Source organism: Puma concolor, chromosome C1, assembly GCF_028749965.1.
Source record: "Puma concolor isolate L17-30 chromosome C1, mPumCon1.1.hap2, whole genome shotgun sequence".
Lineage (NCBI taxonomy): Eukaryota > Metazoa > Chordata > Mammalia > Carnivora > Felidae > Puma > Puma concolor.
In genome coordinates, this window is record NC_141674.1 from 142,090,271 (window position 1) to 142,115,987 (window position 25,717).

The 25,717-nt window shown below is 41.7% G+C and overlaps 1 protein-coding gene across 1 annotated transcript; it reads right to left on the reverse strand.

Annotated features, from left to right (window-relative positions):
- Positions 1–3,020: 3,020 nt before the first annotated feature.
- RND3 (Rho family GTPase 3) lies at positions 3,021–23,041 on the reverse strand. Its single transcript, XM_086718557.1, has 5 exons — positions 22,648–23,041; positions 22,079–22,166; positions 10,022–10,131; positions 6,723–6,857; positions 3,021–5,055 (listed from the first exon to the last, which is right to left on the reverse strand). Exons 1-5 carry the CDS (start codon positions 22,795–22,797, stop codon positions 4,804–4,806), a joined length of 735 nt encoding a protein of 244 aa, XP_086574683.1. The 5' UTR covers positions 22,798–23,041; the 3' UTR covers positions 3,021–4,803.
- Positions 23,042–25,717: the final 2,676 nt, after the last annotated feature.

A 25,717-nucleotide genomic window follows, 5' to 3' on the forward strand; every position in this document is an offset into this window, starting at 1 on the left:
CTCAGCAAGCAGATGCATGGCCATGATGTTCAGTTTTCATGCACTTGGGACACACACTATACACATGAAATTTTTGTCTATGGCAAGATAGTATGGTGAATAGTGTGGAACTGCAGGGCCAGACTGCCCTCCCTGAGTTCTAATCTTGGGTTTTCCATGTGATCCTGAAGAAAATATCTGGTTCCTTATCTGAAAAAGAGGAACTTGATGGTACATAACTTATTGAATATATTTGTGATGGGGAATGAGTAATTATATAAACCATTTAGAATATGTACAATTTCAGCGGTAACTATTACTTTGACAGGGTTGACCATACACTGACCTAGTTTTCATTTCCACTGTGGAATTCCTTTTAAAAATTTGTTTTAAAATAAAGGCCCACTGTCAGTATTTCACTATTCATGGAAAAGACATTAATGATTCCCTTCAAAAGAAAATCTGAAAAAAAAAAAAAAAATCCCAAATAGTGAATTGGCTTTGCCAATCCTGAGTTTTCATTTTTGGGTCCATTGAAATTTGTTTCCTGTGTTCCCAAGGGGGTCAGAGACAAAGAGTTTTAGAATTCACTGTTAGTCAATACTTTTAAAAAGATTTTTTAAACTCCCACCAAACACATATTTTCAACATTAGGTGAATAATGGGTTCTTCATCTTCACCCAGAGTGCTATTATAAATTCCCCGAGTTAATTCTGTAATCCCTTGAAAGGTCACTTCATTTTATTTCATTTATGACTTTTATTTCATTTATTTCAAACTTTATTTCCTTTTCACTTTTCCAGTATGATCAACAAATGAAGACTTTACAGAAGGAAAGTACAAATTTCCACACATTTTATAACAAGCAGATTAAGGATCGTTCATGTTCAGTATGGGAAGGATGTTTTCCCCCAACGGACATCTAAGCAGCCACAGAAATCTGAGGTATTGTATAGACACTAGAATAATGACTGGCAACCATCATTCACATTGCTCTTATACAATCCCCATACACGGACGCCAGCTGTTAGGACACTCTTGAAAATTCCTTTTGCACCATCTTTATCGTAGCTTTAGAAATGTGGTGGAGCACATGTGGCTATTGCCTTGGTGTACCTGGCTGCATGTTGGAATGTTTACCACCGACCCGGCATCTATGGCTCAGTTAATGTCCATAGCAATCACACCCAGACATTTTGCATGGTGACTGTCTCCCTCTACTAGATTGTAAACTCTCCGGGACAAAGATTTTTCTAGCAGTGATTCTGTTCCAAGTCTAGGAAAGTGCCAGGCACATACTTGGTACTCAAAAATATGTGGTCAATGAAAGAATGACATCAGTAAAAACTGGCAGATTTAAAACAGAATACTAATATCAAAATAATCCATCCAAAAGAGAATGTGAAGCTCTCAGAGTTTCAGGAGTCTTAAGGAAATGAGGCTTTTTTTTTTATTCCTTTTAATAAAAAATACTTCCCTGGGTTATTTCTAAATTTGCATTTGAGGCACATTTTCTAAAATACCAGAATCTTCCAAGCAACTATTCCTAGAAAAGATTAATAGAAGTGAGAGAGACACAATTAAAGTCTTACTCAAAGTTTGAAAATCACCTTTTAGTATTTAAAGAGGCATTAATCATGATCATTAATCAATAGAAAGGAATGTTCACAGAATGCTTAGAATAAATGTTTGCTGAAGCAAGAAGTCAGAGGAGAAAAGGAAGGCATACATGCCCAGGGCTGAAGATAAAGTTTTTTTCTTTTTGGTTTAACAAATTAAAGCCGCTGGAAAAGAACAATTCACTAGAGGGAAATATTACTGTACAATCTATAAAATACTGCCAAGATCAGCAGAACCTTAGCTGTTTTTTCTTTTTCTTTCTTTCTTTCTTCCTTTCTTTCTTTTTTTTTCTGTGCCAGTCGATGTTGAGAAACAAGTTTCTCACAAGCCTGATTTAGATATTAAGCCTAGAAGTTACTCAACACCAAGGATTAGGAAAGTACTTTTATTTCCTTTACTGCTTACTGACAAGAATGAGTTACATTTTTGGTAATTCTTTTAAAATCTTTTTTCTAAGGCTATCCTATTATGTCAATGCTCTTTCATTTGTTCATTCATGCCAGCCCCTCTGGTTTTCCCCTTGGTTGGTGCTTCTGAGAATTATTTCCAAGGAACTATACCCCAAAGATTGCTAAAGCCATTTTTTAAAAAGCCACAAGGATGCAGTTTTCATATGAAGTGACTCAGCTGTACAGAAAGCTGAGTTTTGAAGTCCTACATGGAATATCTTTGGATGTTTATGGAACTCATGTGTGAGAGTTTTAGCTAAAGACTTTGAACCAACTAGATTTATGGGGACCCGGGCCACTCTTGGTTCCATGCTATTCCATGCTTACATCTTTCAAGTCCCTGGAGAAGCTCATATTGTCTCCCTGTGTTATTTAGAGATGCTGCCTTCAACAAGGGCAGTTTTTCTTGTCCTCTTTTCCCCCCTTCCCTATAATTGTTATTAATAGCTAGGTCCTGGGTCATCTACCCAACTGACCTCTGAACAAAAACATGCAATCCAAGGTGGATGGCTGGGTTAGGGACTGAGGCTGGAAGTGAGGGATGGGTTGGGGGACAAAGGGCAAGAAAGCAAACAAAGCTCATAAGCAGAATTAAACGTGTGACCTGAGACTACCTCACTGTCTCATTACTAAAGAGTTCAAGGCATTTCCATATCTTTTATCATTTAAAATTTTTTTCCATGTTTTTTAATCTTATGTAGTATCGTAGCTCTTTTTCTATGATTGAACCACTTACTCTGGTAATACTCCATTTTCTTCTTGTGATTTGAAATTGTTATGGAAAACCTCTTATCTACGCAGATTTAGCTTTTGCCCAAGAAACTTCCACCACCAGGAAGAATCAAAAACTTCCAAAGCTTACGAGTTTAGAAAACGTGAGGCTGGATGCTCTCATCATCTCCATTAAAGAACAAAACCAAACAGCTAAACCAGGAAGTAGATAATAAAGGACAAATCATATTTAGACAAAGACATGGTTACTTTTTTATTTGAAAGAAAAACAAAAGTATGTTTTAATAAATACTGCGGAAACATTGACCAAACAAACATACAAAGTGACTTCAACATTTAAAAAAATGCAACGCAAGTTCTGCTTTATAACAGTTATAACTTATTTTCTTTTTACAATATTTAAATACAGAAAGCACTTGCCAGCTATTTTGTAATACTGCCCAAAGCATAACGCTGCATCAATCAAAGCATATTATGTTGGTAAAACGTCTGTATTTCGTGGGAAATGACTGGAATGGTATTTTCTTGCAGAGACAAAACAAAGTGCTTGTAAGACAAAGGACTGAATGTTGTAATTACCTTAATCTCCTCTTCTGCTACAATTTAATGGGAGCACAGCTTCAACACTTCAAAAATGAAGCTTTATCACTGGAAAGAAAGCTCGTTTTCAACAAGCGCCAACAATAAACAGGTCAGATCTGGTTTCTCCTCTGAAAGAAGTTCTAAAAGGAACTGGTCAAAAAATATCTGTAAACTATTTTAAATGCTGATTATTTTACGTAACAACAGCAATCAAGTATTGAACACCGGCCTTGGCTGAATCTGGTTAAGTGAGGAATCTGGGTAAGCAATCGCTCTATGGAATTGCCCTAGTGTAGTGTCAGGACTGACATCACACTTTTCTTCTAAGGATTCTCTAAAGCTTAGGTAAGAAGGTCCTTCTCTTAGAGATGTTCTTTTAAAGAAAGTGAAATAAACCAAGAGTTATCAGATGCTGTCAACTTTGGAGCTTCATCCCAAAATAATAGGCCTTTTGCTTTGTACTTTTGGTAACTTAATTCCAGACAGCTTTACTCACAAACTGTGCTTTCTGCTACTATTCCTTCATTATCTCTTCAGGTGAAAAAAGAGTACCTACATTTTAGATATTTTCCCCCCTTGGATCATTTTATGACGTCAAACCAAGACACCTCTCATTTGACTTTGCACTTTCATCAATGATGGCAAAAGAAATCACACACCCTCTTTTCTAAACAGCGCACAAAAATATTACATTGAGCAATTTACCACTTTTTAATGACAATCACAATGATGAACAGAACCATCAGACTGCATAAAAACGGACACCTTTTTTCTATTTGATCTATTTGATCTTTGTAGTGCTGGTCTGCATATCTTGCAAGACTCCAAAAGCCTTTCTTTAGAACCATCTCGCTCAGCTATCTTCAGGAAGGCAAGATTTCAAAGCCTTACAAACTTTTCCTCTGGATATCCCATGGGTCCTGATACAATTTCCATTTTAATGATGAGCTAGGAGGAAATTAGATCACATCCTCTAGAAAACTAAACGCTAAGGTCACAGTGCCAGTTCCCCAGTGAGGACGGTATATTAATATATACTTTTTGTAAAGGAGATTAAAACATTTAAAAATTAAATCAAAGTAGAGATCCATGAAGAGATTGTAACAAAGAAAACAAAAACGCAAGCACCATTCAGAACGTGATTCTTCTTCTTGGAGGTCCTCTCATTCCTCTTTATCTACTTCTAGCCCATTTGAATCTCTCTTTTTTGGCATATTTTTCAAGTCACACTTCAACACTCTTCAACGTATTCACTGAACTGCCTGTTCTACATGCCGAACCTAAGGACAGGATTCCAAAAAGATGAGCATCTTTCCAAACACCTCCTAAGCCTCCAGAATACGTGACTTTGGCTGTGCGCTTCATTCAGACTTCACCTTTCTGTTTTGTTGTTTGTGTTTTTTACACTAGACTTCCTTGTCCTCATTAAAGAGACAGAGATTCACATCACAGTGCAACTCTTCGCTTTGTCTTTTCGTAAGTCCGTAGCAACTGCAGAGAGTTCTGGTCTGCTGGGCATGTGTGAGATCCGCTTTGTGGCCCTCTGTGATTTGTTCCGCTTAACGTTTTTATTTGTCTTGTTTACACATGCCAAGGTGGCAACGTGAAAAATGTCTCTGACACTATTTTCTGACTGTAAAGCTGAGCATTCAATGTAAGTGGCTGCTCCAATCTGTTTGGCCATATTTGCCCCCTGAGAAGCAAAAGAATGGATTGCAATCAGCAATAAGTCCTTGGGAAAGTTATAAAGTGTCTTCCTAATACCACAGAATAATAATGCATTGCAAAACATTTCAAATATGTGAGCTGTGTTTTCCAAGTGTTGCTGCAAAAAAACCCTCCAGTTTTTAAAATGCATTCTTTTGTAATAAATTATAACATATTATTTCATAAATATTTGCAGTCAAGACTCGGTCTTAAAATGTTCATGGGGCGCCTGGTTGGCTCAGTCGGTTAAGCGGCCGACTTCAGCTCAGGTCACGATCTCGCGGTCCGTGAGTTCGAGCCCCGCGTCAGGCTCTGTGCTGACAGCTCAGAGCCTGGAGCCTGTTTCGGATTCTGTGTCTCCCTCTCTCTGACCCTCCCCCATTCATGCTCTGTCTCTCTCTGTCTCAAAAATAAATGTTAAAAAAAAAATTAAAAAAAAAAAAATGTTCAGTTATCATCACTCAGTAGACAGTGCTTGACTTCCCAGAGGTGTGAAAGCCTGATTTTTCTTGAGTCTAAATGGTGCTCAAAACTAGTCAATAGGCTGCATAAAAAACAAGGGTAAGGAGTGGAATTTAGAATCAAATTTGAAATGTATGTGATTATGTCTCAGGGCCAAAATAAACTGAGGAAATGAATAACACTGTTATGAGACCTATAACTTTGGGAAACACAAAATACAGAATTTCTAAACATGGACCGGACAGACAACCAGGGAACATAGTAATAAGCATGTGTGCATCAAAATGACTTCTTTAAGTAACTAGATTTTTATTAATTGCACATGTAAGACAAACATGACTACGGTATTTAAGATGATGAATACTAAGGAAAATTCTAGCTATTTCAACATGAACTCTCTTTAGAATCTGGTTGTTAAGTTTTCAGAGAATGAAGTTCTGAAACAAATTCTTTCTGGATACTTGGGGGAGATGCCCACAGAAATGATGAATCTCTAAAAGACAGTTTTATGCAGTGTTCTACTTTACTGACAATGTCCTTCTTAAGTATTTTATTGTTCTGCTGAGTGTAAAGTAAGATGACCTCTCTCACAGAGTATTACTGATTTGACCACATTTTCTCTTAGATCCATCTAACTTTAAACCCAGGAAGAGCTGCAGAGATATACAAACGGTAGAATATGATCCACTGTTTATATACTCAGTAACCAAATATCATGTGATTACCCTACTGAATGACAGAGCATTTCTCATTTTAAAAGATGTTTTCCAAACTCCTCTTATTGATGCACACACATATCCTTATCTAATCCTTATAAAAACTACTAAACAAATATTGGAACGCTTTTTGAGAGGGTCCAGCATCAAGGTACCATCAAAATCTCAGCTGAACCCTGCCCCAGATCACTTTGCAGTCTTCACAGTCTGAGCTATCAGCTGTCATGAGGGGCTTAGATGCTCGCTGTAGGAGGCATGAGGACAAAGAACACCAGCTCTTTCCTCCGTGTTTTCAGATGGTCCATCCGGGCACATGGGTCTCAGAATGCACCTTACTCAAGGGTTTTTAACCTGGAGCTGACTACTGGTGGAGCCTTTAGAAAAGCAGCTACTTTTTCCTTTATTTATAATGAGTGATGTTCCACTTTCGTCATCCTTTTTGAAATCCACATTTATACACTGACAACATACATACCTGATCATATGACACTGGTGTCTGTCTGTGATTTGAAAGCTCTACTAATGTACTAACATCTGTCCGAAGGTCAGATTTGCAGCCAACCAGCAGCATTTTGGTGTTGGGGCAAAACTCCTGGATTTCACCTTTCCACTGAGGGTGTGGGAAGAGAGAAGCAAGATGAAAAATTAGCATAGTGCCGGCATCTATATATCAGCAAACAATTCCTCCACTGGCGGACGTCGGAAATGGAGACTCAAAAAGAACATTTGAAAGAAAATGTCACTTCAGATGAAGAAGCAAACTTGCCTGTATCTTTCGAGTAGATTATTAAGTTTTACTACTTTTTAAAGTGGATTCATTAAGGAAAACTTATGTATGTTATTATCTCTTCTCCCTCTCTGTGACTCACTACCTATCCCTAAGCAAGAAACTTGTTGGGTGGTGTCAGAAGGCAGCTCCAATAATTTCTTAATTATTGGGGTATCTCTGAAGGATAAAAGTGCCTTAGGAATAATTATATATTCTAACACATGACTGTATCCTCAGATATGTTGAGCTGGTACTTCCCAGCCTGGAAGGCTGAGAATAAGGCAGAGCCAACACAAGCACAGGTATGCATTCACAAATCCCACCAAGAAAGGCTGAACAGCCACCACGTGCCAACATTTCCAATGAGATTTCAGGGACTGGAGACAGTGTTAATAAACAGAATGGCCTGCCTTTAAGGAACTTCCATTCAAGTGACTGAATCAACACAGATCATGAAATTTACAAAGGCCCATCTCTAGGCTATCGGGAAGGCCTCTGGTCCTATAGCTGATATGCCCTTGAGTTAGTTTTAAATTGCACAAGTTGTTTAATATTTCAATTTAGTCCAATTTGGCTAGCTGTTTTCGTGACCTGACAAGACTTATTAGAGCCTCCAGAAATGCCTAGGAGGGAATTCCAGTTGTCCTCTTAAAGAGTGAACAGCTGACTTTGTGTGGTTTCATTTCCTCAAGCTTCAGATGACCATCATGATGGGAGACAGGGATTCAGAGTGTTCCCAGGAGAGCTCCGGCTCCTGGGGATGGGGGAATGGAAAGCCAAGATCAGGAACCAGGCTGGCTTTCCCAGCCCACACACACAACTACACATTAAGTGATCTACTAAGTACTGTGGTCATTACAAAGATGATTAAGACATAGCTGTGGGGGTGCCTGGGTGGCTCAGTCGGTTAAGCATCTGACTTCGGCTTAGGTCATGATCTCACGGTTCATGGGTTTGAGGCCTGAGTCGGGCTCTGTGCTGACAGCTCAGAGCCTGGAGCCTGCTTCAGATTCTGTGTCTCCCTCTCTTTCTGCTCCTCCTCCACGCACGCCCTGTCTCCCTCTCTCTCTCTCTCTCTTTCACACACAAACACAAATAAATAAACATTAAAAAAAAAGAAAGAAAGACATAGCTGTGGAATCCACCCAAGAGCAGGGTTGACAAAGTCATGTATATAATACTAGATAAGAGGGACATGCTGCCAGAGTCATTTAAAAGACCACTAAAGGGGACATCTCCAGATCTAGAGGTGTACTTTGGGCAGACAAAAAGGTACAAACATGCTTTCCACAAGAGCCTAATTTTTCTGCCAAATCCCTCCTTCTCTCCTCCCTTCCTTCCAGAGTTATTTAGAAGCATCTACCATTTGCTAGATGACACTGGAGTTCGAACTGCAAGATGAATTGCAAAAGAAAAAAAGATCTGTCCTGCTTTATGTCACTCTAAACTCTTTGATATTCGAGGACTTAAAGACTCAATTAATCAAGACAAACCACTGCACGGGTTATCACGAGCCTTAAACTTCACACAAATGTAAAACACATTCATTAATATCTCTAAGGCCAATGTCACTATTCATTAGGTCTTAGAAGACAAAAGCAAAATAAAATAAGAGCAAGGCTTTTGATCATAAATTATGCACAACCTGATACTACATCAAGTAAAAACTCCAGTAAATAAGCAATCTCTTTGATCTACAGACAAGCGGTAGACATGTCGTTATGTTGTTCTTCAGGGGCGTAATGACTTTGGTTTCCTTCTGCGTGTCTAGCAATTGTTTACAAGCACTGAAGATAAGAAAGGTGTATTCCTGCCTGAATCTGACAAACATTAGCATTATTTGTGTTAGATAACACATTACTCAAAATTGAAAGGAGTAAAAAGAGCCTTTGATCTTTCAAGAAATTCTTATTTCGTTGAGCTAACTAACTGTGTTTGTCATGTTTGGTAAAGAGACCGAGGTGAGGGGGGGAATAAATCACCTTCAAATCCTCATTTCATAATGCCATCCAAGATGAGCAGTCAAACATAATAGGGGAATGTAAACTAATAAAAACACACAAAATACAAACGCATTACCTTGCTCTCAACCACGGCCTTTGTCGTAGCCTTAGTGCATGGAGAAGAGGCAGGTGATCTACAGAAGGCTCTGACTCTGAAAGCTCACAGCACTCAGGCCAGGACTGAGAAAACAGAGAGTGGCAAATACGCGCTCATCCGTGGACAAGCCTACGCCTTCTGTGACCAGCCAGGGGCTTAGTCCTAGGTTGGTGGCAGCCCAGAAACACTCCTCTCCCCCACTGGCCTCCCTAGGACTTATGATCCATCCTACAACAGGCTCCCTTCCTCCTGACCTCCCCCTGGTTCCAGCCCGAGCTTGCTCAGGTCCCTTCTCCACCTATAGAACCTATGAACCTCCAGAGACCAAATGTGTTCTCTATAGCATGTTTACAACTACTGTTTTTATCACTCTCTGATATCTATCTGATCACTCTTCACCTTGTCTAATGTTTGAAAACACACCTCCACTCCTCCTTTAACAGTACTATTTCTAATAAATAACATCATAACCAAAGCACAGCTTCTTTATCAAAACAGCTATTATTACATTCATTTCAATATATGAACTGAGGTCAAATGAAAACCTGTAAACTAAGGCACAATCTATAGGAGAAATGAAGGATGGAAAAAGAAACACATGCTTGAGAGTAATCGAATATTAATAGTTTTGGCTGCACCATTTTCACCCAAAGGGTAAAGACAGAAGCTCTTTAAAGGGCATGTACTTTCTTAAAATGAAAGAAAATTTTAAGCAGGTTCATGGTCAAAACTTTGACATATGTGTGTAGAAACGCTGCTGTAGTATGAGAGTGTTGTTTACAGCATTTTGATTACAAAATATACAGCAAAGTATTAACTGGAGTGTTTGAACTCCCCCAGCCAACCCCCATCTCTGTTTTACAGATGGGCCAGCACCGAACTGTGCCATTGTCTCCAGCACTTGCCTTTTTTAGCACACTGTCCAGAGTCTCTGGTCTACTGATGTCAAAGCAAATCAGCACGGCATCTGAATCTGGGTAAGAGAGAGGCCGAACGTTGTCATAGTAAGGAGAACCTGAGAAGAAACAAAGAAAACACATTTTCAGATAAAAATCCCACTTATTTGTCATCTACTAACTCTACCTTTTTGAGTTAAACCCCCTGAATATCACATGGCTCTATTCCCAGCTTCTCAAATTCTTAGAGAAGAATGCAAACAAGCAACAGCCCAGTGGTAGTATATTCATTTCTACCAGAAGATAAGAAGGCCTCACTGGCATCTGTCTTAAATTCAAGGGGAGGAGCAAGGACTTTAAGCTGAAATCTGTAAGGTTCAGGGTCCCCGAAGGCACCTGGGTGAAGTGTAGAGTAGAAGCATGAGGAGTCAGGTGGCCTGGGGTGCAAATCTACCTTCATCACTGAAGGAGGGGGGCAAGGCACATTTAGGGCTCTGTGTCTCTGATTCTTCATCCTAAAATGAAGATGACAACAATACCTACACCTGGGATTAAATGAACCCAGGCAATGACTGGGATTTAGTAAGGGACTGATAAGTCTCAACTATGGTTATGGTTGTATTGTTGCTATTACAAGCTGAGTGGTAGCAAGCACTGTAAATGGAGCTACTTCTTGGGAAAGAGACAAGACCTCAAGATCTCTCTGGTAATCAGATGGGATGAGTGGGGGAGGGAGGGAAGGGCCAGCTCGGAAAAGAGAACTGCAGTAAACACAGAGTCACCCTATCTCAGTTACACATTAGGATGAGCCACTGATTTGTGCGCTTGCTTACTTGAACTTATCCCCAAACCCTATGTGGACTCTCTTTCTGTTACAACCAAAGAATGTAATAAATGCCATAATGGTCATGTCACTTTTCTACACAGTTCCATCTCTGAGAGTGACACTGAGGCATGATGCAGGGGTCTCGGCCTGAGTTAAATCCAGGGCACCCAAAAGATTCAAGTTGCCAGCCAATTAATTTAACCACAGAAATGTCTCATTGTTTAGAAGAATTTCTATTTCTTTTAGAATCCCAAAGGATGAGCAATTACATGAAGTCAATTATTGTACAATGGTGTGACTGTAAAATTAAATACAGCTTGCCAATGTTATTTATTTTTTTAAATCATTTTCAGTATACTACCATTTTACAAGCATAGCATGAAAAATCATTTTACATATATAGGTATTTGACTCCAGAGGAGAAGAAGAAAATCTAAGCTACCAAAGTTTTTTTGAAACCCAATTTCATTTTGACATCACTCTCCGTTTCTAGCAGAAAAACATGACATGTTGTCCCCTGATAAATCAAAACCTCGGTAGTCAAAGTCAGGAGGAAAGAAAGACTATAAAGAACCTTTTAAAATAATCTTTCACAATTCTATCAAAACAACATTCTTCAGGAGGCTGCTCTTGAGACCTAGAAGTTACTGTGGTTAGGGTGCATCTGGTATTCACTATGCAACCCCAGGAACTCTGTGGCCTTTTCAATAGCTGCTTTCAGGATGGACAGTGACAACTCCAGGACAGCTGTGTCTACAAGCAACGAAGTAGGGAACGTTCTAGGAACCAAGAAGAAATCTAAACCAGAATTTTTCACAAGCTGCAGTAGCTCCCTACACACATCTGGAATCAGGACTCTGGTGTTACAGAGACTGACAACTGAAAGGCATTTTTCAAAAGCTTAAAGGGTTTAGAGTTAAACAATATCAAGTCCTTTTAAAGGCATACTGGATATTAAGGCATACTAGAATGACACTGTCTCTGAAAATGAGTTGTAACTGCTTTTTCAGCCACTAGAAGAAATTTAAGGTCAAGAGAATAATTCACAAACAACTCACTAATTTAAACATTTTTGAGAGGCATCAGAAATGAGATGGCTTATCACTGTTTCTAGGTATAATGGTTATTTCTGTATTTGTTTTGTGAAGTTCAATCTCAACCTCTCTCATTTCTGTGTTCAAAGTTAGACTTTGACTCAGCTTCCTCTGTAAATAAAGTTAGGAAATCTTTTTCAAAGTGCACGGTCAGAAAATTCCAGATTACAGAGTGGTATACAAATACCAGACACGTACACAAAGACTTCCTCTGCTCTTCCAAGTTAGTAAGATATGACATGACCCCAAATTCATAGAGTACAGCTGTCTGACAATTCTGATGGCCAGGACCCTAACAGGGCCTCAGAGATCTTTCTTGGAAATCACTCACATTACAAAAGACAACTATCTCACTGTGGCTACTTTCCAGCCTCAATCAGGCCAACTGGAATTGGATGAAAGGCATATCCAGGTGCTTTCAGAACATGACCTATGTCTGGATGAGAGTATTCTATGTAACAGAGTATACTGATCTCCCTGTACTAAGAGTTCTCTATGTTAACAATGGGAAGACCCAAAGACCATCTTTCCCAAATACAAACTTTAGGAAAGACAACCGGAGAATTACAAAGGTGCTAAAATAGAGTAACATCGGGACTACCAGTAAATTCCAGAGGAATGATTTCGGCATTTAGGTCACCAGGTGACCACAGAGAATACTCCTTCCTCCGGTTGTGTCCTGGGTTCGCCTCTCCCACCCATTTTTATGGACACAAGGAGGATCTGGCTTTGTCTTCAGCCCTCAGTCAAGGCTGGAGATTCTTGCTCACTACTTTCTTTCTTTTTTTTTTTTTTTTAATGTTTTTATTTATTTCTGAGACAGAGAGACAGAGCATGAGCAGGGTAAGGGCAGAGAGAGAGGGAGACACAGAATCCGAAGCAGGCTCCGGGCTCTGAGCTGTCAGCACAGAGCCTGCCGTGGGGCTCGAACTCACGGACTGTGAGATCATGACCTGAGCTGAAGTCGGACGCTCAACTGACTGAGCCACCCAGGAGCCCCAGTCTTGCTCACTACTTTCAAGTGAGCTGCCTTCTGTGCTCAGTGGGTATGCCCATATATCTGCAAAATATAGACAGTGGTCAGGCCTGAAAATGAAACCGTGTGCAACTGAAACCAAATTCTTATGGAGGTTTGTTTCCGCTTTTGTTTTTATTTGGTTTAGTATTTTGAATGAAAATACATTTGTGTGTAAAGATTTTCATGGGAAGTAAAGCTCCTTGCTGGATGAAATAGAAGGGTGATTTTAAAGAGCTTTAACAAGACCCAATTAGGAACAACACTTTGATCCTGTCTTACTACTTTTGCTAATGAACGGTACTTTTAGGTCAACAAGTGTCCAAAGGTGGTAATAAAACTGATCCTCACATTTAGTACTTATAGGTGTAATTTGTCCAACCACGAACTACAAGAGTGATTTGGCATTAAAAATAGAAAGTCCATTTCTTCATTAAATTTTTGCTAGGGTAAGGTTAGAACTTTTTTTGGATAGAAAAATCTGTCTCTATTGTTTTGTAGTAAAGGAAAAAAAAAGACAAAAGACAATACAGGATTATAAGAGAATTGTTCTACCGGGAAAAATCTAGCAATTCTTCAGCAAAGCAGGACCTTCAGTTAAAAAGAAAAAAAAAAAGGAATCCTGTGTGATTTGACAGTGTTCACTCTGTGTTTAAGCACTTTGAATTCTTCCCTATCTATAAAGCCCATGCTACTACACAAAGGAAGTGAGAAAAGCAAAGCTGGAGAGTCAGGGTGTAATCACTGGCATCCGGGGATAACTCTCCAGCCAAGGAGAAATGAAGAGGAATTCCAGGAATGCCCCTGTGAAGTGACAAGCAACATGGAAAGGCAGAAGTGACACCAAAGTGAGGAGCAGAAAGCAAGCCGATGAAATGGACAGTATCTGCCTCGGACTCCTATATCCCTCCAGAAAAGTCTTAAAACATTCTGCTAGCCAAACGGCAAAAAAAAAAAAAAAAAAAAAAAAAAACAACAAAGTCTATAGATTTAAAAGATGCACGTGAAAAGCTTCCAGGGTAAGTGTAGAACTGAACATGGCACACAGAAGAGCGCCAATCATTATGTAGTCAAGTACTGAACTAGAACCACCATACATGGTAGGTACTGAGGTACATATGGTGGGTGCTCCAGTATCCAGGAATGTTCTCAGGCCTAATTCAGTTAGCCTAAGCTTTGCTTGTCAAATACAACTCATTCTCAGCATGTGAAATGGTCTCCATGCATATGGGAATTTCCACATGCTGCAAGTCTCTTACACTACCTGAAACTCTTAAGCACACAGCACCATTCCAAAGTCCTTTCTAATCACCTATCAGAACACCAAAAGGAAAACTCCAGGAAACTCTATATTGTAAAGAAACAACCATGGCCCATGTGTAAAATGTGCCCACTCCCCCCCCACCCCCCCGCCCCATATAGTCAGAGGGCTTTGCTCTGGGTAAACTGGAATAAGTGCACGTTTGGGGTTCTCTTGAGTTCAAGTTTGGCAAACATCAGCAAAGTTCCAAAAACGTTTTTGAAACTTCAGGTCTAACCATCTTTGTCTTCAGGATCATTAATTCTGGGTGACAGCAATACTTCCAGCCCAAGAATAGTCACCAAATGCCTCACCCAGAAACTAATTCTGCAGACACATACCTGCTTGCTTAAGTCATCCTTGCACAAAGATAGAACACACCATATATGCACATACTTAAATGTATATGTAAGAAGATTCATGCCCAAAAGGGAGGCTTTATGGAACCTTTTGCAAAACCAGTTCAAACGCTGAGGCTTTACAGGAGCTTGAGAACTGCAAACCCTTCTAGTTGAATATTTCATAATTGAAATACTCTTTTCCTTGAGCCTGAAATTGAAAAGCTTCCCCTTCCCCAAAAAGAAATCCCTACCAAGAACAGTAAAATTTGGAATGTTGTATAATTTTGGCAGAGAAAACATATTAACTTTTGGTAGTTTTAGTGACTAGCAAGAGAACATCTGTACCAGAGAGCAGCTACCATGCAAGCCTCTATGATCTGCCCAATTATTACCAGATTCCATTTCCTCATGCCGTCTCTACTCAGAGTGAAAGCTTCAAGTCAGCAATAATCTCAAGAATGTGAATCAAGTCTGGGCAGAACTTTCATGTCTGGCTCAGTACAAGACTCTGTTGAATTCATTTTCCCAAGGAGTCTGAAGGATAAGCGCCATGCCTGTAAAAATGCAGCAAACATTCCCAGAGAGGCTATTTCCTTTATTTCTTTATAGGTTCAGATTAACAGGAATTATGAACAGATTTTATGAAAATGTGAGGGCATTTCTGTGTTGCTACAAAAATACAATCTATGTTCTCAATTTCTGGGGACAATGCAGTTACATAGTTAGAGAAGAGGTCAAAGAGGTAGAAATGATTGCTATGTTTGGGCTTTACATTAAGCTTTAGCTTAAACTTTAAACTCCTAATCTTACTGAGATACTTAAAAAATAGAAGAATAAAAATACTTTATGTAAAGTAGAACCATGGGAGGTCACAGAACTTGAGGGATAAGGGTAGACAGGCATTTTAAAAATTACATTATCATTCTGTAACAGATTGAAGATTTTGTGTTTTATATTATACGTAAGTGTGTGATTCCTTGGAGGAGAGGCCCATGAGCAAGTCCACCTTGCCACATGCTATGTCATCAGGCTCATTTTTCAAAACCAATGTATACAACACCTGCTAAAACTTCTGAGGCAGCTTACCCTCCATCCATGTCAATGAAGTTTCTATTTTGTCATGGGCGTCTCTGAGTAAAGTTGCCAATATATAGTAACTGAGAAGATGTTGAAAGGGCATCAGGGGCACCTGGGGCACCTGGGTGGCTCAGTCTGTTAAGTGTCAGACTCTTGATTTAGGCTTGGGTCATGATCTCACAGTTAGTGAGATCAAGCCCCATGTTGGTTTCTGTGCTCACAGCGCAGAGCCTGCTTGGGATTCTCTCTTTTCCTCTCTATCTCTGCCCCTCCCCTGCTCATGCCTGTGCATGCATGCTCTCTTTTTCAATGAATAAACATTTTTAAAAAACAAATAAAAATATAAAGGGCATCAGAATATGGCTAAGGTACTACCAGTTCAGCAGGCATAGCCACCAGCTCTCCAATGAGCTAATTGGAGAAACTACTGGTCCTTGGTGTCATATCTACATGCAGGAACTGGATTAATGAGGAAATATCTGGCTATTTCAGGTGGCATCAGAATAACTAAACTGGATATCTCACCGAAATGTGCAACTTAGCAAGAAACAAGATGGGGGGGGGGGGAGGGGGGAACACACCAGACTAAATGAGATTTAAAAATAGGTCTAGAGATAGATGAGGACTTAGAAAGAGAATTTATACCTTTTTTTTTTTTAAATACATGGTGGACAAATCTCCAAATGTAGTTTTATATATTGCTTATTGGAAATCACCGTACAAATTCAGAGCTCTCTGTTTTGCCTTAATCCACATCTCTTACAGAGTTTCAGTGTGAAAACTGCATTGAGCCTGGTTTTGAAACACTAAGCTAGTAGGGATCATTACCACCTTATGATCTAAGGTGATCATAATGTGATCAAATTCTGCAATTTGTCCCTTGATATTCACATCACAAGTCCTCGTGCTTCTTTGGCTTCTTTGTAAATTCTCTCTCTCCCTTTCTCTCACAAGGTCAAGTTAAGTGAGAGTTCTTCAACTTTCAGAATCTTGTTTTCACTGATAGCCCTTAAGTGTAGGCATGTTTCCAAGTGGGAGGGATGTTAAAGACTTCTTAAGAATTGAGTTAACTTCTAGAGATAAGGATGGAATTGTGGTGGGCTTCAGTGAGAATGAGTGAGAATGAGTCAGGGGGCTTGGGCTGGCCCCATGGCCCTCAATTACTCTTTGGATCTTTTTGCTGGGAGGTGAATCTAGCTTTCAAACCTTTAGATTCACCCTCCTATAAACAAGGACTGCAGTACCAAGGAGGAGGCCATTACTACCTTGCGGGCAATATACCCTCCTGCTTTGCAATATACCCTCCCTTGCTCCCACAGCCTCTACCAGAATTCCTGCACACAGAATACCCTAAAAAGTATTTACTGGTTTTATAATCATTTCTGTAAGTCTTGCCTTGCTATGTTAATTTACATGTCAAATCACAAGAAAAGGGACCAATGAACTATTTATTTTGAAGCTGCTTTTCTGAACTAAATACATACTAATCCCCAACATTGCTGCAACACTTCTTTCTCTGTAAAGCAATATTTCAGTACAGTGCTTGCCACAAAAACCATTTTTCAAATGTGATGTATAAGGTACAAATACAATATGCATTGACTTGTGTTTGTAGAGGAGTATGTCCTCAAAGTCAGGCCAGGAGTAATTAAGATTTCTCTTTCTTCCTTTGTCCTATAAGTCTAAAAATTAAAGAAAACTATATTTTCTGTTACTCTGCTAAAAACTAATACAGGAAGTGCTAACTTTAGCACTCATGGACTAAAAGCAGCTTGCATCATGACAAGATTCAAAACGGTGTTCATGAGGCAATGGCACAGTTATTGTAGAGGAATTTTAGCAGCTGAATTGAGTAGTTTATAAGTAATAACATACCTTAAATAAAGTGGACATTAACGTGCATTGGTTAAAAGCTGGCATGAACAATTATTACTCCCTAAATTGTGTGTGCTGAAATTACACTGCAATCAAATCACTTAGGAAAAGATATGGTGATCCTCCAATGGCTGAGTTTCCATTATTAGGAGGCATTTGGCTTCATGCTACAAACTGCCTCCGTGTTTGGCAAATGTGGCACATTCTGATATTAGAACATTCACATTCAAGATGTTAGAACTACTTTGGTCTCACTTACCACTTCAAAATGTTGAAACCATTACCCAGTGTTTTGCAGAAACTCAATGAGTGAATTTGAGAATCATTCAGAGCATTTCTGCAACTATTAACACAAATACTCATCTTATCAATGAAAAGGGAATTTTTCTCATTAAAATCAATTACGGATGGACCGGCATCCAAAGACTACCTTTAAAAATCCCCCCTTTTAGAGAATTTATGGTGGCATTATTTAAAAGGTTTTGTTTCCTGGCGGGGGGGGGGGGAGCTGGAATAACTTCAAGCAGCTGGCAAATTGTCATTTGTGGTTGCTCTAATTGGGGTGTGCACTGAGGGTGGGAGGGGGGAAGTGTTTCCTACCTGAGGAGGATCCAAAGGATGTATCAGCGCTAGTGATGCCTGACGAGGGAAATACACTGCAACCAGGTGGAACAGTGGACTTGAGTTCAAGAACCTGACAAAATTAGCTCAACATAGGTTGAATATTAGCTACACTAGGCAGGGAGAGCTTCCTTTTCCCCACTCCCTGCCCTACCAGGGTTCTATGACTCTTAGGAGCAGGACTATATAATAATACTGCATCTCTAAGGCTTAACAGAGAAAGCCTATTCATGGTAGGTACGGAAAGGAAGAAAGAAGGAAGGGATGGAGGGAGGGAGAGGGACAGAAAGAGACAGACAGAGAGGTGGTGAGGGAATGGAAAGAACTGTCAAGTTACTGTGCCTCAAAAAGTGGGAAAGAATTCTCTTCTCTTGGTGCAAAGAGGTCCCACATATTCTAATTCCATTTGATGTTCTTTCCTCTACCCAAATTGGCACTTTTGCCTATGCATAATTCCATGACTGCTGGGCGGGGGAAGGAGACCCCTTATGAGAAGCTGTCCAAGTACAGAAGTCAGCAAAGAGAACTGCTTTCTACGTAACAGAAGTTAGGTATACCTCATTTTTCCTATTAATCTTTAACCTTCACAAAGTTCCAGAAGGGGGGAAAAATCTGGCATTTAGGACTTTAGAGTCTTGGACTTGAATGTTCTCTCCAGAGTTAAAATGATTGATAGCAGTTGGAAAAAATAAATGTATCAGAATGCATCAGGCATATGCAATTATTTTCACAACCTGAACTAAACAAATGTCCTAGTGGGCAAAGAAAATGTCAAATATTTGTCAAAAAATAATCCTGTTTGGAAATTTGTCACAAAAACCTTGAGATGAAGTAGAAAAATGTTCAGAATTTGATATGATGAGCCGCTGATGAAGTGGCTCTTGTTAGATGCCTTTCGCTCGTGAATGATAAACCATTTTAGGTGAAAATAATCTATGTCGTAGAATTTAACCAGTACTTGGTGGCTATGCTTAGTTAACATTTCACTTCACATCAACGTAATAGGATTCTAAATAATACCCTTGTCCCTTTTTTTTCCATTTGTACAAATCTAAATTTCAACTAAGATTTCATTACTGGCTAATTCTGCAGTGTGATGTTTTCTTAATCACGGTTTTTTCAAACCTTTATATTTGAGTTAAACATGCATAGTTTTTGTTACATTAAATAAAAATAAAAGTGATTATTTTATTACAGACTTCATTTCAGGTGATTATCTTTAATCTGATGAAAGGCAGTGTTTATAAAGTTGCCATTCTTTGCGCACAGGTAATTCAGTGGTAATGAACGTCAGGGAATCTTATCTCCTTGGAAACTACGCATACAATTATTCATTTGTTCATTTAACAGATTTTCCTGGGTGACTACTGTGTGCAAGGCGTGCTACATGTGTAGCATCATCATAGGGTGTACAAACTATTGAGTTTGGATTAAATATTTGAGGATATCTGAAGTGTTATTTATCTGCACATGGGAAGCATAGCCTCACCTATACACTGACCACATTTTGTTTGTTTTCTAGCATTTGAAAAAACAATGTGCCTTTTCTTCCCTAAAAAAAAAAAGTCACTTTAGCTCTTTGGTCGCCTAATCTAAAATCTCCATTGGTGGTCCTGTGACTCATGGAGCATGACACAGGGGAGGCATAACCCGCATTCCTGTAGGCCCAGCCATGCCTCCTCCCTCCTTCCTAACTCCACTAGGAAGCAGTGGCTCTGTTCAGAACCTGGCTTGCTTTGTAGGTGGTGAAAACCCCAGCAACGGGTGCCAGATCCATTGAGACTAAGAGCTGAAGGCAACCAACGTCCTGGGAAACAAAAAGACTTGCCTGTCTGGCATACTAAGGCCAAGAAGTATACAGCTGGGAGAGACCCTGCACATTGTCTAGCTCTGTATCTTTTCAGATGATGAAATGAGGCTCAGGGAGGTAGAGATTTGCACACAGAAAGCCCTGGTAACCAGTAGCTAAGATCTAAACACAGGTTTTTATCAAAGACGAGATCAGATTTACAGACCCCAAGACTAAAGAATTCTTATCATGCATTAGGTCCAAAGAGATTGGGGGAGGGTAAGTACCGATGCTAATTACCGGTACCATACCAGCGGTACTGCACTCTAGGTATAACAAATATCATGATATGTCTGGGAATCCGAGCCCATTAAATACTAGGCTATGTAACAATTCTGATAATAGGAGCTATTGAAATAAGAAAACACTGCAATTCTATCAACACCTTCCCCATAGTTGTGAGACCGTGTGCACACCCCGATACAGTACAGGGTGAGGTTCTGGTTCTGCTCTCCTTGGCCAAGCTTGAGGAAGAGGCTGCCTTTCCAGGGGGTAACAGAATCAGTGCTTCTCACTGCAACACTAGGAGCATCTGGCACCGGCCGTGAGAGGCGCTCGTGCGAGACTTCTCCTTTGCCTTTGTGCACGGACTGCCTCTGGCGACCCTGTCAGTCTGGTATCTTCCTCGTGTTCTTTAATCCCCTGAGTCCCTCGGGGCCTCCAGAGGTTAAAACCGAGGGCTGCGTGAAGCTCGCACAGTCCAGAAGCACCTCCACGAGGCCACTCCCAGCTGGGCTCAGGTCCACCTCTCGGGCCTCCCTGCCTGACGGCAACGCTTGCGTGTTGGCACTTGTGCGCTCCTCCAAGCTAGTTTCACCCGGGATTTGGCTCGGTTTGCCCGCAGCAGCCCAACTCCCGGCTAAGCTCCCAGAACTAAGCGCGGGGACCTTCAACGGCCTTCCCGGTGGCTCCTCCTCCTCCAGAGGTGTCACCCTTCTGGGAAACGGTACTCCTCCCTCTCACCCCCGCCCAGCACTGCTGGGGGTGGGCGGGAACCGGTGCCAGCCGGTGATTCCAGGTCGAGCCTCCCGCCCTCACCAAGCTTGACCCAGCCCAAACCCCTAATAGCCACGCGCTGGGAGCCTCCCCAGCGCGGGGTGCCGGGCCCTCTCTACCACCGCGCGCCAGGTAGGTGGGTGGGCGCGTAGGAGGCGATAACCCGCCCTTGAACCCCAGACCCTTGAAAATAATTTACCACGACGCCAATAATTCAACTAGACAGGAAGGTCAAAGGCGAATTGTGCTGCCCGCGGCCTTATAGGCTGGCAGAAGGTGATGCAACGGGGGTCAGGAGGGAAGGGCGAGGGCCGAGGGTGGGGGGGAGCGTGCGGCGGCGTGATCACTGGGGACTAGCGGGGGTGTCGGACCTACAGATTCGCGCCGAGGCTACGCGGGTGGCCGGCAGCGGGAGACAAGGACAGGCGACCGCTCGGCCCGGTGCTGCCCGCGCCACCAGCGCATTCCTGGCAGTAGGCGTCACGAGCGCCGCGGTTGCTTGCGCTCACGTTACAATCCCTCCAAGCACTGAATACACACGTAACTGCGTCGCTTCAGGGATTTTCTCCCACCTCCCACTACTACCGCTGCGCTCCCAGCCTCTCCGACAACCATCAGGTTAGATCCCGGAGGGGCGCCCGTCGCGAGCCAGGTAGTTCTGAGGCGCCGCACGCATCTCCCCAGTACCGGGCCACCTTGGCCGCCCACAGGCGACTCCGGCATAACACCCCCACCCCCACCCTGGGCCCAGCCGCTCCCCGGCCACCTGGCTACAAGCAGTTCCCACGGCGGGGTCACCCAGCGGGCACACAGCGCCCTTCTCTCCCCCCTGCCATTCCTCCCTACCCATTGTCGTCCCCCACCCCCACCCAGAAGGGACAAATTTTTCACCGAGCAGGGACTGCGGGAATCCCACGGAAGAGGCAAAGTTAACCCAGGGGCGCCGAGTGCACTGGTGGTGCGCGGTTGTGTGCTTGGGAGTGAGCCACGCGCGGGGTCGCGAGACCCGCCGCGCGCCCTGGAGCTGCTGGATACCCGCCCCGAGGGCCACGCGGTCCGATGACTCTCTTACCCGAAGTGTCCCACAGGCTCAATTCTATTCTTTGTGTGTCGATTTCAAAACTGGCCGTGTAATTCTCAAACACTGTAGGGACGTAATTCTGGACAAACAAAATGGACAGAGGAAGGGAAGAGGGCAAAGAGATTATCTAAAATGTACGACACCCGCAGAACACCCTCCGAAAATCGCTTCCTCACTCCCCAATTAAAAAAAAAAAACAAACATATATAATGTCGCACACACCAGATCACACACTAACCACGCAGACCCCTTCCGAAACCCCTGACTCACCACCCGCACCACCCTGCTCTCCAAAACCTGAGGATCCAAACCTCCCAACCCAGGGTTCCGCACACATGACTGAACAAGTTTCAGAAGCTAACAATGTGAAGATGCGTCCCCTACACGCTTCCAGCTCACTTTCCCTTTCCGGGCAGTCTAGCCAGGGGGAAAGTTGTAAGAAAGACTGCTTAAAAAAAGAAAATCGGGTGACGGAGGAAAAGCAAGGAGAAGCCCAACTCAAGACGGGGGGATTCCCGAGGGCCGACCCCCTCCTCCAAGCCTCCGCCGGCCACACTCACCTCAGGGAAGCAGTCTTTGGCGAAGACATGCAGCAGCGCAGTTTTCCCACACTGACTGTCTCCCACCACTACTATCTTGCATTTCACGTTCTGATTAGGATCCATGATAGATTTACTAGATAATTTCTGGCTGGCTCTTCTCTCCTTCATTGATCTTGCCTTATTTTCTCTTGGAACAGGAATTGTCTCTTAAGAGGAAAAAATATATATATTTCTCTCTATATAAAAAACATATAAAAATAAAACGCAAAGCTGGTGGGAACTCCTGAAGCGCAGCGCAGACGAGGGGCTAGAGGATCAGGCTCGTTACTCCCCTCCAACAAGTTTTATGCCTGACTCCACACCGCGCTTCCCAAGTCCAATTCCGATCCGACTGCTTTGTTTCACGCTCTCTGCGCGGCTTTATACGCCCGGCCTTCCAATCCTCTTTCTCAATGAGAGAAGGAAACTGATCCGCCTCCTCCCCTTTTATGGAGCCTGGGAGCAAGCGCCGTCTGGTTACAGGCGGAAAATGTAAACAGTGCGCCCTCTAGGGTGACCGTGCGGGATCTATTTCCCTACTAAGTCTAGGGCAACTTGGAGATCCCAGCGTTGCTTAGCCGATGGATAGGACGGTACAAGTCCAGAAGGAGGTGGGAAATGGGGATCTGTGCATATTGATTTTTAGTAGGATTTCTTTAAAACGTTTTGGTAGGGGCTGCTTTCCATAAGCCTCATGAACATTGATGAAAGCAAAAACATTTCTCACCCAAGTTAAAACATAGTTTAAAAACATAAGAGGCAAATCTTGGGTTGGGAAGGGTTAAGTGGTTTTTTTTTTTTTTTTTTTTTAAAGAAAGAAATGGTTTGTATCACGTATATAGGCCATGGAACAATAGCTAAGCCAGGCTATTTCAGAAGCGGGAACTGGCTTGTCTGGGTCACAGCAACACACTGGTTTCTGAAAGCTGTCAGTTTCAGTCACTCAGGAGAAGGCAGAAAGGTCTGGGGGTGTGGGTAGAAGAGGTGGAAACAGAGAAAAGAAGATTCTTATAACTCATTGCAAAAACCGTTAGAGACTCAGCCCTAATGCACTAGGGACCCAAGCACACAAGGCAGCCCTTGCCCCTCTTGCAGTGAGGAGACTTGGTAGGAGGGGATCTGATCCTGACTTTATTTCCTCTATCTGTAGCCTCCCCCTCCCTAGAATCAAAGCAACTTCAGCTGTACCCAGAAAACACAAATATTCTTACTTGGAAAATGCAGGTACAACTTTCAGCTCCCTCCCCACCTCTTCTTCACATCCATCTGTCTCCCCACCCACCCCAAAAGTCTGAAAAAGGAGTAAAAATGGCCTTGCATTTGTTCTTTTTTCCCTATAAGAGGTCCTTCTTTTCTCATCTTCATCTTCTGTGCTTCAAATGGAAAGATTTCAAATATTAAATTTTAGTAAGGACAGGGACACCTGGGTGGCTCAGTCGGTTAAGCACTCTGACTCTTAATTTCCACTCAGGTCATGATCTCATGAGGTTGAGCCCCACATTGGGCTCAGGGCTGGGGGTGGAGCCTGCTTAAGATTCTCTCTCTCCTGCTCTCTCTTCCCCTTCCCCACGTTCTCTCTCCCCTCGCCCCCCACACAAAAAATTGTAGTAAGGATGTTGGCCAAAAATTTCATAGGTACCCCTATGGAGACTTCTAGGCTTATAAAGGAGAAGGTGAGGTGAAAACCCACAGTTTTCAATATGGGGAGTGAAAAGGCACACAGAAAGGGGGTTAGAAGCATGGATATAAGTATTGGATGCTAAGACCATGAAGCCTCATGGGTCCAAGGATGGTCTTGTCTTCCTTTCAGAGCTGAGAAAATGGTGCCCTAACCCAAAGGAAGACTGTGACTCAGACCCAGCGTGTGGGTCTGTGTTTACATACATGCTGGGCTAAACCACAGAGAAAGGGATAGCTGACCCTAATCAGGTTCCCAAAGCAGCATTGGCCAAAGTTTCCTCTGCAGAACTTTAAATGCTCCTCACAAAAAGTGTCCTGTGTCCCAATGAGTAGTGGAGACACTGTGCCCATATCAATCCTTGAAGATGCGCCAAGCACTTTGACGTGTTACAGACTCTAAAACGTTCTAGGGAAAAGTAGCCTACTTAACATAGTTTAACCCAGCTTTTCCCAAATCTACTTCAGTACGGGAAACTTTTATCAAATTATTTGCTAGTTCATTTGAAAAGCAATGGGCACTATGGTTGGGGGCAGGAGGACACAAAGAAGTGTATCTGGGTGACCTTATTCAACCTCTCTAAGCCTCAATTTCATTGTCTGTAAAATAGGAATCTTAATAGTAATGATGAGGAAATGCAAGCGAATTTTGCAGAATAGTTTCTGGCACAGTAAAGAATCTCCAATCTATTTTATATTTTGCATGTAACTCTTATTTACACGTATTAGAATTATTGAACATATCTTGGGAAATACTGGCCTCATTAGTGGACTCACTAATTGGAACTGGGAGAATAGATCCACCCCCACTTTTTTTTTTTCCCTCAGATTTTTAACTTAAGAAGTTGCCCTTTTCTAGAGCTATGATTTGATCTTCCACATTACTGAATTGATGTAGTCGATGTGGTTAAACCACTCTAACTAGCAATAATTATGAAGTATTAGTTTTTGGCTGACAATGAATAGGATAGCTATGTAATTTGTCATATAAGCTGGGCACTTTTGAGAGCAAAAGAGAGTACTACTAATGATTATGTCAGAACAGAGACTGTAAACAGGGTCTATCCCAGGCAAAATGAGAGGCATAATCACTTTACCAGTGAATAATCTAAAATCATAGTGGATAACTATTTTTGGAAATCAGGTGACCTGAATCTCCAGGAATCTGCCAGTTTCAGAGTGAAATTTAATGGCTGTGTAATAGAGTAGAAAACCAACTGCCTGAAGTTACCAGTCTCTGAATCTCATTAGAGCAAGAACTCTTTGCTTTACTTCTTGGGATATCTAGTGCTGAGTGTGTAATAGATACTCAATATTAAAAAAAAATTCATTTAGTATTTAGTTCAACAAATATTTATTAAGCACCTGCTAT

Coding starts and splice junctions, on each gene's coding strand:
- RND3 (XM_086718557.1), bottom strand. CDS start 22,797: ATGAAGGAGAGAAGAGCCAGCCAGAAATTATCTAGTAAATCTATCATG. Junction 10,132..22,078: donor GAGCCTGTGGGACACTTCGG/GTAAGAGAGTCA, acceptor GTTTCTTCTCAG/GTTCTCCTTACTATGACAAC. Junction 5,056..6,722: donor CACCAGTGTCATATGATCAG/GTATGTATGTTG, acceptor TTTGCTTCTCAG/GGGGCAAATATGGCCAAACA.